At 44.7% G+C, this 13,482-nt stretch overlaps 1 protein-coding gene across 5 annotated transcripts in view; it reads right to left on the reverse strand.

Moving 5' to 3' along the window:
* SRGAP2 (SLIT-ROBO Rho GTPase activating protein 2) overlaps positions 1–13,482 on the reverse strand; it is a 330,724-nt gene that overhangs the window by 109,873 nt on the left and 207,369 nt on the right. For all 5 annotated transcript variants that reach the window (XM_023730300.1, XM_023730301.1, XM_004375212.3 and 2 more), the window contains exons 5-7: positions 11,567–11,629; positions 3,241–3,456; positions 2,518–2,646 (exon numbers count right to left, since the gene is read on the reverse strand). In XM_023730300.1, coding sequence (XP_023586068.1) covers positions 2,518–2,646; positions 3,241–3,456; positions 11,567–11,629 — 408 coding nt within the window. The remainder of the gene's footprint in view (positions 1–2,517; positions 2,647–3,240; positions 3,457–11,566; positions 11,630–13,482) is intronic.

Consider the following 13,482-nt stretch of genomic DNA (forward strand, 5'->3'; position numbering starts at 1 on the left):
GGGCGGCTTCTGTCCAGAGGTTAGAGGGGAAGGCAGAGAGTTAGGAGCTTGTTGAATGTTCATGGGAATCAGGGGCGGAGGGGAGGAGTGTGCTGTCACAGAATGGGGTGAGTGGTTGGTCTCTCATATCAGTGTATGTTAAAAAAAAAGATTCTGTATGGGAGACTAACTTGAAATGTAAACTTCATTTAATTACATCAATTAAAAAAAAAGGAAAAAAATTTAATGATGAGAATGAAGTGCAAAATAGCTTGCTTCTTGGACTTAGTTTAAAACATCTGCTCACACATGACGGAGTCCCTGGGTGGTACAAGCGGTTAACGTGCTTGGCTGATAACCAAAAGGCTGGAGGTTCAAATCCACCCAAAGGCACCTGGGAAGAAAGCCCTGGCAGTCTATTTCCAAAAAATCAGCCATTGAAAACCCTATGGCGCGCAGTTCTCTGACACACATGGTGTCACCATGAGTTGGAGTCCACTCGAAGGCACCTGGTTTTTTTTGCTCACATTGGATAGAGGGTCTGTGGGTTGCAAGGTTGTGGCTGGGACAGCAGCAGCCCCTTTCTTTTCCTGAGGCCAGCATTCTGGTGAAAGGGGTAGGTGAGTGGCTCTGGAGCGACAAGCCAGTAGAAGAGGTGTGGCAGACTGGACAGTCTGGAGGCGAGATGAATTGCAGAAATTGAGCATAAGAAAGAACAGATTCTCTTCCCGGTGCTGAGAACACGCCTCGCTCACAACAGTGAGGAGCTGCTCCCGAGGAGGCAGAAAGGATCTTGTTTAGGGCTTTGACCTCCATTGAAGGACAGTGTTCAGATTGGCATCAACAAGCAGAGATAACAAAGAGGCGCCTGAACAGGAGTCAGGGCTCCATTTACCCAGGATGACAGTGACACCCGGGGAGACAGTGATACCCAGGGAGACAGTGACACCCGGGAAGACAGTGACATCCAGGGAGACAGTGACATCTGGGGAGACAGTGACACCCAGGGCATTAAGAGGCTGAGACCTACTGAATCAAAAACCCCTGTGTGGAGAGAGATGTTTCTGTATTTTAGAAAAGCTCCCGCTCCTCAAGCAACTCTGATAAGAGACCAGACTGAAGTACCAATTCTTCAGTTTACTGGGAGAGGTGGAGCAGGAAAAGGCAGAGGTTTAGAATAGTTAAGTGACAACCCCAGGTGACCCCCGGATGACCCAGCTGGTTATATAAGAGTGACTCTTAGCCCAGAACTCAGAAGCCCACTTGATGTGAAGGTATGGCAGGTTTGCTTGAGGAGAAACCAAGGCAGACAAGCTTGAAAGGTCTGTCCGCTGAGAGCTTGAGGCAAATGCCAGACCTCAGAGACAGGACTGGCCAGGCCTCTCCTAACGCCCTGGAGACTGGGCTGCTGATGCTAAGTCAGCTGGCTCCAGGGCCCTTACTTGGATGGCTGGAGTGGGAGGTGAGAAAAGGTGTACTTATGGAGCTTCAGTCAGGACTGCTTTAGAAACTGGATCATATTGGAGCCTACAGATGAAAGGGTTCGTAAGACTCAACTATTGGGCTTGTGGGAAGTGGCAGAAGAAGAGAGGCCAGGGCTGGCCAAAGACAAGAAGTTTACCCCTGTGGCTTGTTGTGGCTAGCTGCCGTCGAGTCGATTCTGACTCATGGTGACCCCACCTGTGCAGAGTAGAACAGTGCTCCACAGGGTTTTTAATGGCTGATTTTTCGCAAGTAGATCACCAGACTTTCTTCTGAGACATCTATGAGTGGGTTTGAACCACCAACCTTTTGGCTAATAGTCAAGCGCTTAACCATCTGCACCACCCAGGGGCAATCCCTTGTGGTTGCCCCACGCAAAACACGTACCTACTAACATGCTTCTCCCAATCACCTCTGCACCCCATATCAGAAAGAATAGGCCAGATGTCAGGGGCATCTAGAAACCCTCCTGATCAGGATCTTAATGTGTGGTATAACCCTCTGGATGCCCAGATTCCGTAACTACGAAATGGAGATAGTAATATTTATCCATAAGGGTGATGTGACAATCAAATGAGGTGATACTGAGAAATATTCAGTGCTATAGAAATGTAAATTATAGCACCCTAACTTTTTAGCTCTTGCCACTAACTTCTGTAGAGGACAAGTAGCTGACCTAAGGGAGTGTTTCCTGAAAGGTGGAAGGGCACAATGGTTATGAGCATGCATCTGGTAATCAGATCTAGGTGCAAATCTTATCTCTGTCACTATTAGCTGACTCTGCGTCAGTTAACTAAACTTTCTGAATTGCGTCTGCGAAAATGGAGATCTATCAGCCTTCCTCCCAGAGCAGTGGTGAGACTTCAATGAGGTAACGTGTGAAGTGTTTCGCCTGGTACCTGGCACATGGTAATCCCTTGATGGATGGTGGCTACTATCTTCATAATTGTTCTCAAAATACCCCAAGATCCCTGAGCAACAGAACTGGGGAACAGCTGGCCAGGGTTCCAGCACTGGGAAAGAGGTAGCCTTGGACCCCTGGCTTGAAGCCCTTACATCAATCAGGTCAGACAGGTCGTGGATGTAGTACTTGAAGACAGACGCGTTGGTGGCCTCCAGAGCCAGTAAGTACTCGTTTCGGGCTTTAATGGCCTTCAGCTTATTCTCCGTGTACTTGGCTTGGCGCTGAAAAGGGAACAGAAGTTCAATTTTACTTTTTTTTTCTAAAAGGGGAAATTGTTCTCTGAAAGACGAAAGTACAGTACATTCAAGAACCACAATTATGCTGCTACTCCCAATGCGCATCTGACTTAAATTGAGTTCTAATTCTGTTTAATGAGATTCAAGGGCATAATGTAGATCAATCCAGGAAAGGTTAATGAGGCACCCCATGTCAGATCCATGCCCCACTTTGGTTCTATCTGAAAATGCCATGCTCCATCCTGGTACTGCCACCTGAAAGAGGTGCCCCTAGCCCTGCCCCTGAACACCTGACATCTAACATCAAACTCTACATCTACAGTCCCCCAGGCAATAGGATTTAGCTCTGTTTGTAAAATGGACTGGGAAAGATGACTGCTGGTTCTTGTTTATCTATTAGAGGTTAAAAACTTGGAGCCCACATGCCTCAGTTCTTCTAATAACTAGGATTTCTTCCCGGGTAGATAGTAAGGACTCACTTTTGGTCATTAGGCAGTAAAGGAACACAAAGCTCCCTTCCTGTTCTCCAGGGTGCCTACTAGGAAATTTCTATCGGTCCCGCCCCCAGAGCATACCCACCTTCTCCTTCATCTTCTCAATCTTCTTCACTGAGCTCCTCCGGACATGCTTTTCCTCAATGCGAACATTGGACGAGGAGTCAGGGGAGCGTGGGGTCTGCCGTTCCTCCTGCTTTACCGATTTGCCAATTTGCTTCTCCTCCTGCTTCTCAGCCTCCTTGAGCTTGCTCTGAGCACTGATGCTGTCGGCATTGTACATGTGATATGTCTTCATGACCTGCAAGACAGCCCCCGCCCCCACCCCCAGAGGTCAAGCCAATGGGGTCAATTCTCTGCTTTACAGACTAACAGACTAAGCTGGACCTCTCCCCGACGAAGCAATATCCTGGTACCCTTCTGAAAAATTCAAAAGTGGTTGGTTCAGTAAACCTTATATATTAAAGACTACTCCAAGGCACAGGGAAGCAGTATTTGAACAGAGCCAACATGCTGTATTATTAAAAGGACTTCATGTCCACCATGTATCATTTATTTCTATTTATTATCACTTGTAAGCATTACTCTTTTTCATTGGCCAGGTGCTTTCTATTGCTTACTTGCTTCACAGTACTGAGTGAACAGGAAACAACACCACTCTCAGGCCACAAGGGCCTAGTTAGGAACCCCACAGAGGGCAGCACCGTGCAGTAGCCTGTAGGTTTTGTACCTTTAGAAAATGGGGGAAAGGAAAAGGCTTCAAACGTTCTTTATATTGGTCTGGCATCCAGGGAGCCATCTGGCCTGTGCTGATCAGATCAAACACCCTCTCTTAACTAGGACAGCAGCAACAGCAATGGCAGCTGCCATTTACTGGGCGCTCAGCGTACTCCCAGCCTTGTGCCAAGTGCCACAGTGCAGCTTCTCCGTTTATCGTGGCAGCAATCCTGTGATCTAGACAACAACCCTACAAACGTTGTAAACCTGCACAATAATTCAGATAAGAGCCTGGGAAGGAATAAAATCCACATCAAGTGCAACCAGAGTTACCACAGGAAGAATGTAGTACAAAGAAAAAAAACAAAAACAAAAACAAACCCGTTGCCGTAGAGTGGATTCCGACTCACAGCGACCCTATAGGACAGAGTAGAACTGCCCCCCAGGGTTTCCAAGGAGTGGCTGGTGGATTTGAACGGCCAACCTTCTGGTTAGCAGCTATAGCTCTTAACCACTGCACCACCAGGGCTCCAGTATAAAAGAAGAGGGGTGCGATTTTCTAATATTCCATCAAAGCAACTGTCCCGGAGTCCAGCTCTTCTCGTTAATGAGGCTGAGAAACCAGGAACTCGTGCTGGTTTCTAATCTTCCCAAACTGCTCCAGCCATGTGATGACCGTTCCTCCCTACTGAACTCTGTTTCCACACACAGAGCCTCTAGCTTCTGTGAGGAAATTAAAAAAGCTTGATAACAAACCAAGCAATCTGAAGTTCAAGAGTGCTGAAATTCTGATGTCATGAGATTTCTCTGAGAGGGAGAATTACAGAGTGCAGGAATTGGGGTATAGGTATGTGTGTGCGTAGGGGGGGTCTGAACAAGAGGAGAGCAAGCGTGTGATATAATAATAATCTCTACCACTTAGTCAGTACATGGCGTGTGCCAACTGCTTTATGAATGTCACCTCATTTAATCCTACAGCAACTGTATGAAATGTTACTATTTCTACTTCTAAAGATGAGGAAACTGAGGTTCAAAGAGATTGTCTCACCCAATGTTACACAGCTAGTAAATGACAAAACCAAGATTCAAATCCAGGTCTGTCAGACTCCAAGTCCACACTCTCAGCCCACTAAGCAACAGCGTCTCGCCTCTGCATAGGACTGGGGCTGGATTAGTTGGGAGGAAAGGTTATGACAATTAAACATATAAAAACTGTGTAGGGTCTATCCAACCAGAGTTGTCTTGTTCATATTGGTATCTAAGGGATGTACCTAGTAATTTAAGCCTACCTCAAAGATTAGGAAAACATCTTAGTTTCCCTTAGTAACTCATTAAGGGCCTGCCACTGACTGATTCATAACAGCCAATGATCTACTAATGACAAGAGTACAGGCGCTCAGAAGCTGAAAACATAAATGTTCTTTGGCTAAGGGTCTGAAGCAGTCTGGGGATCTAAGTCCAGTGAGAGGGCCCTGAAAAGAGAAAGTACTCACTCATAGATTTGAGTTAGAGTAGTGGTTCTCCACTGAGGGCGATTTGGCCCCCAGGGAACATCTGGCAATGTCTGGAGGCATTTCTGGTTGTCACAACTAGGGATTTGCTGCTGGCAGCTAGCGGGTAGAGGCAGGGATGCTGTTAAATATCCTACGCACAGGGCAGTCCCTCACAACAAAGAATTAACCAGCCCAAAATGTCAATAGTGCTGAGGCTGAAAAAATTTGAGTTACAGGGACTCTAATCCTTTAGGATAACCTGGAGGTATGAGAAGGAATCAAGAATACTGGGATACTGACAAAAATTAAAGCACATTAGAGTCTAAATTATGCCCCATTTTGGGTGCAGAATGTTTCAAATCAGCTTCACCTGATTGTGAACCTGATGGCATTCCCCATAAGCAAAGATCTACTCTCCTCATAGGAGAAGTGATATTTAACAACTGCTGGCACTGAAAAGCTTTTCTGAGTAATTCACATGATCCTCCAGATCTCCAGACTGACTAAGAAGTGGCAAAGAGGCATCTGTTATTCTGGCGGAAGAAGGGCAGACGAGGGGTTCTCTTCTCTCTTTTTACCTGATAGAAACCACCTGACCAAGAGAGTCAAACGTTTGAGAGAACAGTTATGAAAGTGAATGACTGTTAAGAAAGTGATTTTCTATTTAATGAAGGTACATGATAAATAAAGAGGAAACACTATGAATGAACATGAGAGACCAAAAACAAAAGCTCAAAGAAACAGTGCCAACAAGACAACAAATAGTCATAAAAATAAAAAATTGATATTGCTCTGTTCTCCTAGAGAACTTACAGCACTCTCTTGCTAAAAGAAAGTAAAACACTATAAATTCTCGAGGGCAAGCCCCACTTCTTCTTTTCATGTGTGCTCTCCTCCACAGCTGGGAAATGTGTCATGCACACAGTGGTGGTTTCACAATCAGTGTGGTTACCCAAACGACTTAATAACATCGAATCTCTCCTCTGTGGAAATACGGGAGAATTACTAGGTCGCTAACTCAAGGGAAAACTGAGGTACTCAGAGGCTGAAGCTTGAATAAGTAATGCCAAAACAATTGGGCAAATAGGGAAGTCAAGATAGGGCACAGAGAAATATATATATATAGTGAGGCAAATAAAACTAGAGAAAGAACGCAGAAGTCTAAATTCTCAGTTCTGCAAAGACCAATCACTTTACTTTGAAAAACTAAATTCTGAGTTCATGTATTTAGCTCTGCTGTCTCCTCAAGCCACTAAAATAATACAAAAGCATTTTTATTATTAATTCTTAAGGTAAACTGAGGAGAACAAAAAGAATGGATGCGGAAGCTGAATGGCTGGTAGGCAAGTAGTAACTTACTTACTGAATCCTTAACCAAAAGTCGGGACGGCCAAGAAGCACCCAGAGTCACATCACAGAAGCCCTAAGAGGAACTGGTGTCAGTGGCATGAAGGTGGAACTAAAAACAGAGAAATTATTGAAAGTCTATTTAAAAACAGTTAGAACCCCCCCAGGTCCCCTCTCCCACTATAACAGAAGACTTGAGGTTTATTCTCATAGAGAGAGTCTGTGGACTGGGGGCACCAGGCTAGCACTGAACTTAAGACAGGAGGATCAACTGAAAATTATATACTAAACATTGAGATGGCCCAGCCCTTTTCTCAACTCAGCTCCCAGGCATAGGCACGAGATCATAAGAGCCTTCTCTGGGGAATCAGATCATCCAAGCCCTAGAAGTACTGATATCTGGCCTTCCCCAAGGACAAGGCCCAGCCAGCTCACCCTACAGTGAAGGCCACAGTTAACACAGCTTCTGATCAGCTTTTTAGTGCCTCACTTTAAAATATGAGCAGATAGCTAAGCTAAGGATTACTAGACATTTGAGGAAAATATCTAATATTAAAGATCAAGACCAAAACAAGCAACTTAGAGGAAACAGAGAGAAGAAAACTTTTAAAACATTCCATCAATAATATCCCCAAAGTGATACACGAGAAATGAAAAGCTACTGCATCAGGAAACAAGAGCAGAATGTTACAAAAAAGGAACACTCAAGAGAAAAAAAAGAGCCCTTGATAATTAAGACTCAATTCAAGAGTCACTTTAAGGAACCCGAATTCAGTAGCAAACCTCTGTGCACACATAAAAAGAGTTCTTATCACCTCATATTTTCCTTGGTACTTTACTCTTCTGTCTCTCCCTATTAAAACTAAATGCCTGGAGTTCAGGGACATCTCTTATTTGTCTTTGTATCCCTAATGCCTTGCATCAGGGACAAACAGGCAAGCAAAGTTGGGGGACTAAAAATTGTCACTGTTTCAAGGAAACAGGTGCAAAATACCAGTCTGAAGTGGCTCCTCAAGCAGACAGCTGCTGCACTAAGTCAGGAGACACATATTCAGGACGAGTGAAAAAACGTACCACTGCATTTTGTTGTACTGTGGTGGCTTGTGTATTGCTGTGATCTTGGAAGCTATGCCACTGGTATTTAAAATATCAGCAGGGTCATGTTTCAGTGGAGCTTCCAGACTAAGACAAACTAGGAAGAAAGGTCTGGTGATCTATTTCTGAAAATAAGCTGATGAAAATCCTATGAATCATGACAGAACATTGCCCAACTCACTTGCTTTCGACATGTCATCAGGAGGGATCAATGACTGGAGGAGGACATCATGTTTGGTGTTCTGTTGTACATAAGGCTGCCATGGATCACAGTCAACTTGATAGCAGCTCACTCTCTTTCTCTCTCTCTATCTACAAAAGCATAAAACCTCCAGGGGCAAAAACAGCCCTAGACTGTCTCAACATCTCTTCTTTCTCAATTCTAGAGCTTCCTGGACTCGTTATACTCAGCCAGTCCATGTGGCTTCAGTTCCCCTACACGTTCTCCTTCTTGTGGGAGGTTGCTGGGCTATTCCAGGTACAGCCTCTGAGTACAACTGAGGCAGAGAATTCCAGAGCTCTCTGGGAGGCAATGTGCTCCAACTTCAAAGGCATTCCTGGAGCATCAGTCAGAAAATGAAAACCACTTATGCCATGGCCTACAAACCAGCCAGCTCGTTACTGGGGAGGGGGTGGGGGGGTGCAACATGTGGGGAAGAATGCTCACTAGGGTTGCTCTCTGAATGGCAGCTGAGGGAAGTGGCTCCTGGCACAGAATGCCAAGTCAGGGAAATGAAAGGCCCTTCAGGCAGAAAATAGGAAGGTGCAGCAGGGCAGCTGGCCACTTAGGGTGGGAGTCTGGGCCTCCTCCCAAAGGCCTGTTTAGTAACACCTGGGCCCTGCCTCTTGGATTATCAAGGTTCAAAAGTACTTAAATGACCAGCCCTTGGGTAATCAGTCTCCCAAAAAGAAATATTCATGGGCACTAAGGGTAGCTGCGAGGTAAGCAGAGCACTGAAAAATATGGTGGGGTTTCTTATATCCTTGGTTTCCTTTTTCCAGTGCCCACAAATAACTTCTGTTGCCCACAGGGTCACTGAAACGAGAGGCAGAGCATCCCTTCCTAGACTTCCTGAGGCTCTCTTCTAACTCCTCTGAGAGGAAGTGTACACACCAAGTAATTTTCCAAAGATAGTATATAGAGGTCCAAGTTCCTACCTGATGAAACCACTACCCATCTAGGGTGATGAATCATGCTTTACCTAGGACCTTCCCAGTTTCAGCCCTGAAAGTCTTGTGTCCTGGGTAACTCCTCAGTTCTGGTGAACTGGGACAGTTAGTCACCCTAATCCCATGGTGCCTTACTGAGACCAGTCCTGAATTTACCTTGCCCTTCAGAAGATACAACTTAGAACTCTATTCTCTGAACTTTCTAATGGCCTGTAGAGTCTGCAAACTCATTTGACTCTTAACTATAGTCTGATATTTCTAGAAGTATGACTCCCCCAACTATCCCAACCTTCAGGGTATAGATACATCAGTACATGGAGTATTAGAGACACCAGCATCCTAGAGGTTAGGGATATCCCCCTAAATCATACAGCTAGTGATCAAAACAGGGTACAATCTAAGGTTGCTTAATTTAGGAGCCTCTAGTCATTAGCCCAGAGTTTCTCAGTCTTGACACTACTATTTTGGGCTTGATAATTCTTTGTTGTGGGGGTGGGAAAGGCTGTCCTGTGCACTGTAAGATTTTAGCAGCATCCCTGGCCTCCGCCTACTAGATGCCAGAACCCAACACTCCCCCAAGTTGTGACAACTAAAAACATCTCCAGACACTGCCAAATGTCCTGTGGGGGGCAAAATCACCTTACTTGAGAACCATTGCATCACTGTTCTGCCGTCTCTGAAACTTGCCAGTATTCTCTACTTTTTTCTTGTTTCCATTGGCTACTAGAGGAAAATACCAATTTTTTATTTTAGTCTTGGACAGATTATAAAAGTTTGCAACCAATTTACCTCATGGCAGAAGACGCCATGCCCAGCCAATTCTCAGTGTGAATACAAGTGGGAAGATCTGTGCTGTGCACTGGCTGTGGACTCACAGTGGCCAGGAAAGCAGCTGGCCAGCACCTGACGGCCTGAAGACTGCAGGCCTAGGTGCCAGCCAGGCCCTCCTCAGGCCAGAGCAGGAAGTTCCAGAGTTTTTTTCCTCACTCCGACACAAATTATACCCTTTCACTTTTTTTTTAATGACAGCATATTAAGAGATCTAGGACTCTGGGTAAAAGCCAACAGATCTCTAGATACTATTCTTCCTTCACTGCCTGAAGTCCACTGCAGAAGTGGCATGCTGGATTTGAGCTGGTTTGGGGTTGCTTGTTATCCAAATTACTCCTACCCAGAAACAGATGCAAATAGTGGAGACCCAAGACGTCTAACGGAAAATAAAAGGATTCATACAGTACAACACATGTCATTTTCTATCTTAGTGAAATCTTTGCCAGGTGAAAGGAGCAATAGTTCTTCTTGGTGCCTACAAGATGCTCTAAGATTAAAAAGCAGAAGTCAAGCATGAAAAAGTCAAGGGTTCAGGAAACTCAACCAGTCTGAAAATGGTTCACATCAACATGTTTCTATTTTTAAAAAGTCTTAACTTTGGTCGAGAGAAATGAAAACGTGGGAGCTGAAGCAAAGGGCATCATCTATCTACTTGGCTCCAGAGCAGAAGAGTCCACAGAGTGGAAATTCGAAACAATCTGAGCATCACTGGAGACAAGTCAAATGACCACACGGCCATATTTACTTGATCAACAGCTGCCATGACAAAAGGGCCACACCTAGGTGTTTGGATCAAGAACATGGAATTCTTTGATTCCAAATGCCTATGATGCATGTCACCACTGCCTGTTCTTTCTGCGAATTAAAAAAAAAAAAAATGCAGCAAATAAGCAAGTCAACACAGGAAAGCAATTTCATCTCCAAAACAGGATGCGACAATCCTGGAGAATGACACAAAGGTCTGGCAGAGCCCAGCTGGAGGAGGGGCCCGACAGCAGGCATTTCCTTGGCGTGTCTGGGTGAGAGTGTGAGTGTGTTTTAATTGTAATTAACGAAACATGGCTGAGGGAAACACCACCACCACCACCTCCCAGGATATGAAGAAACAAGCAGCAGCCCCAGGCATCGTGTGCCTGAAGCACTAGGCAATTCAAAACACCCTCTGTTCTCTCCTCCAAGCCAGCAGGCAGCCTGCCTCCTCACTGAGGTCTGGCCTTTATAAAACCCCAGGGAGCTGGTGCAAAGCTCTTTTTGCCTGAACTGGCCCTTGATATTGAAGGCATTTGGGACTCTGTGCTTCCCTCTAGAGCACTGCTCTAGTCTCAAATTGGCATATCAATCCAAGATATGATGCAAAACCTTGAACAATAAACCTCTACCAACAGGCATGTGTTAATAATGGTGCAGTGCCGGCTATGCACCTTGCCATTAGATTCAGGGCCTCTGGTTCACTGCTAATGGGGTCAGCTGTGTGGGTGATCTGGGCCTTGGCTCGCCTCTAGTGGTTATGCCCCAGATGAAGCCAGAGTGAGTGTTCACAGCTGAGGAGGGATCTTATTTTTGGGAAAGTATGTTTTGGCTCATTTGAGTTTGAAAACGAGAGTGTGAAAAAAAGAGACGGGTGGGGTCACCCACAGTGGGGACCATGCACAGCCCTCAGCCTCAGCTCAGTTCTGTTGCTGACGTGCCTATGGCCACAAGCTGCCAAATGCTGCTTCTCTCTGCTTGTTAAAGAGCCCAGCAGCCCATCTGATTTACCGAGTAGAGCTCGTTCAGGACCTTCATCAAATCATCTTGGAGCTGCTGGCCGACTTCTTTACTCTGCAAAAAAAGAGGAATGAAGGTTAATTGGGAAACAGAAGGAGGGGGCAAGAAAGGGAAGCACAGTACTGGCTTCACAAATAACACAGACTCAATTAAGGCCCATTATTTAACCTAGCAAATGAGATAACCACTCAGATCAGACCCAATTATGGTCAGATTACTCAGAGTTTTAATAAAATGAAATGTGCCCCTTCTATAGCTTAGCAAAGGCAATTGCGTGGACGGGGAATGGATTGCAGCCTTTGGTTTTTCAAACGGTCCCCAGAGAGCAGGCCTGAAAGCCACATCCTACCTAGCAACTGTTGTTAGGAGGGACAAGTTTTCTCAGATACATGAAGTCAAGCATTCCAGAGGATTGGGGAGGGAGGTAAGATGTGAAATAGGATGAAGAAGGAAAACAGATATAAACATCCAAGGACTTCAAATACCTAACAGAATAGGAAACTCCAGGCAGGAAGGAACTATACCTCTTATTTGCTTTATTCTCCCCCAAACTCACAGGACAGTGGAATCTAAATAATGACAGTTGCTAGACTAGCTAATGTTACTCAGTTCTGATAACATACATTAAGGCATCGCCAGTTGGTTAATCCTGAGCAGTGGTGACTCTCAGATTCTTAGCTGCTGCCACCCAGGACTGGCATCTAACTACACAGAGACAACAGTACATTTAGAGAGTGAGGAAGCAGAAAGGAAATAAAGAGTCACGCCTTCTGTACAGAGTGTTTTACGCCAAGCCCGAGAAGGCAGGGGATAACACTGATTGGCATTACTGGGTCACTGAGAGGGGAAGCCTTTGATTCATCCTCTGCCAGCTCCTGCTAATTCTTCCCTACTAAGAATTCAGATACCAACAATTCAGATACCTTCTAATAGAAGGTATAGGACTGCCAGGCATAGCTCAGCACTCAGGCACGAAAACAGCAAGACGCCTTACATGTCAGAAACATACTCATTAAGATTTTGCTTTTTCAAGATGCATGACTTTAAAAAATATTTTTTCTGATAACAAAAGTAATACAGTAAAACCTGTGAGAGCTGAAACATATGTAAGGGGGAAAGCTGTCAGAGAAGGGAAATGAAAATATTTTCCACTAAATAGAGGGCAATAGAAAAGTGGTGACAGCACCCTGTCAAAGGCAGAAAACTTGCGAGACATGGAAAAACAAGGCAGTCCCCAATGAGTTCCAGCTCTCACAGGTTTCACCGTCTACATTTATTATAATAAATAAGGAAACTGCAGAAAGTCTCAAAAAAGAAAACAGAAGTAACTCTTATTCCCACCACTAAAAAAATCACCACTTGAGACTCTGATGTATATTCTTCTAATCTTCTCTCTCTCATTGTTATTTTTACAAAACTGGAATTGCCTTATAGACACACACATATACTGTTTTTTAACTTTTCCACTTAATATGCTCTGAACATTTCCTGACGTATTGTTCTTCTATAACATTATAATGCATTATATTGATGTAGCTCCTGTTCTTGGACATTTACTTTGCTTCAGATTTTTTGTAATAAAAAACACTGCTGCATTAAATTACTTTGTACATAATCTATGCACACACCTTTCATTATTTTCTCCTAGAAGTAACATTTGTTCTCTAATTCCGAAACCTGAATTGTGTGCCTTTGGGGGAGAGCTCAGCCCCAGTGTCCCAGGAAGGGCTTCCCAGGAAGAGCTTCTGTGCTGGCTGCTGCAGAGAGGCTGACAGAGAAGAGAAGCTGCTAGGGGCCCCTCCCAAAGACAAGGGGGACATTTATTCCCTGGAACAACTACTAGATTAAAGACTACTTATTTATACCATTAAATTGCCCTTGAGAAAACTGTACCAATTTAAAACACC

This window comes from Trichechus manatus, unplaced genomic scaffold (genome assembly GCF_000243295.1).
Source record: "Trichechus manatus latirostris isolate Lorelei unplaced genomic scaffold, TriManLat1.0 scaffold00035, whole genome shotgun sequence".
In the NCBI taxonomy this organism is placed as follows: Eukaryota; Metazoa; Chordata; class Mammalia; order Sirenia; family Trichechidae; genus Trichechus; species Trichechus manatus.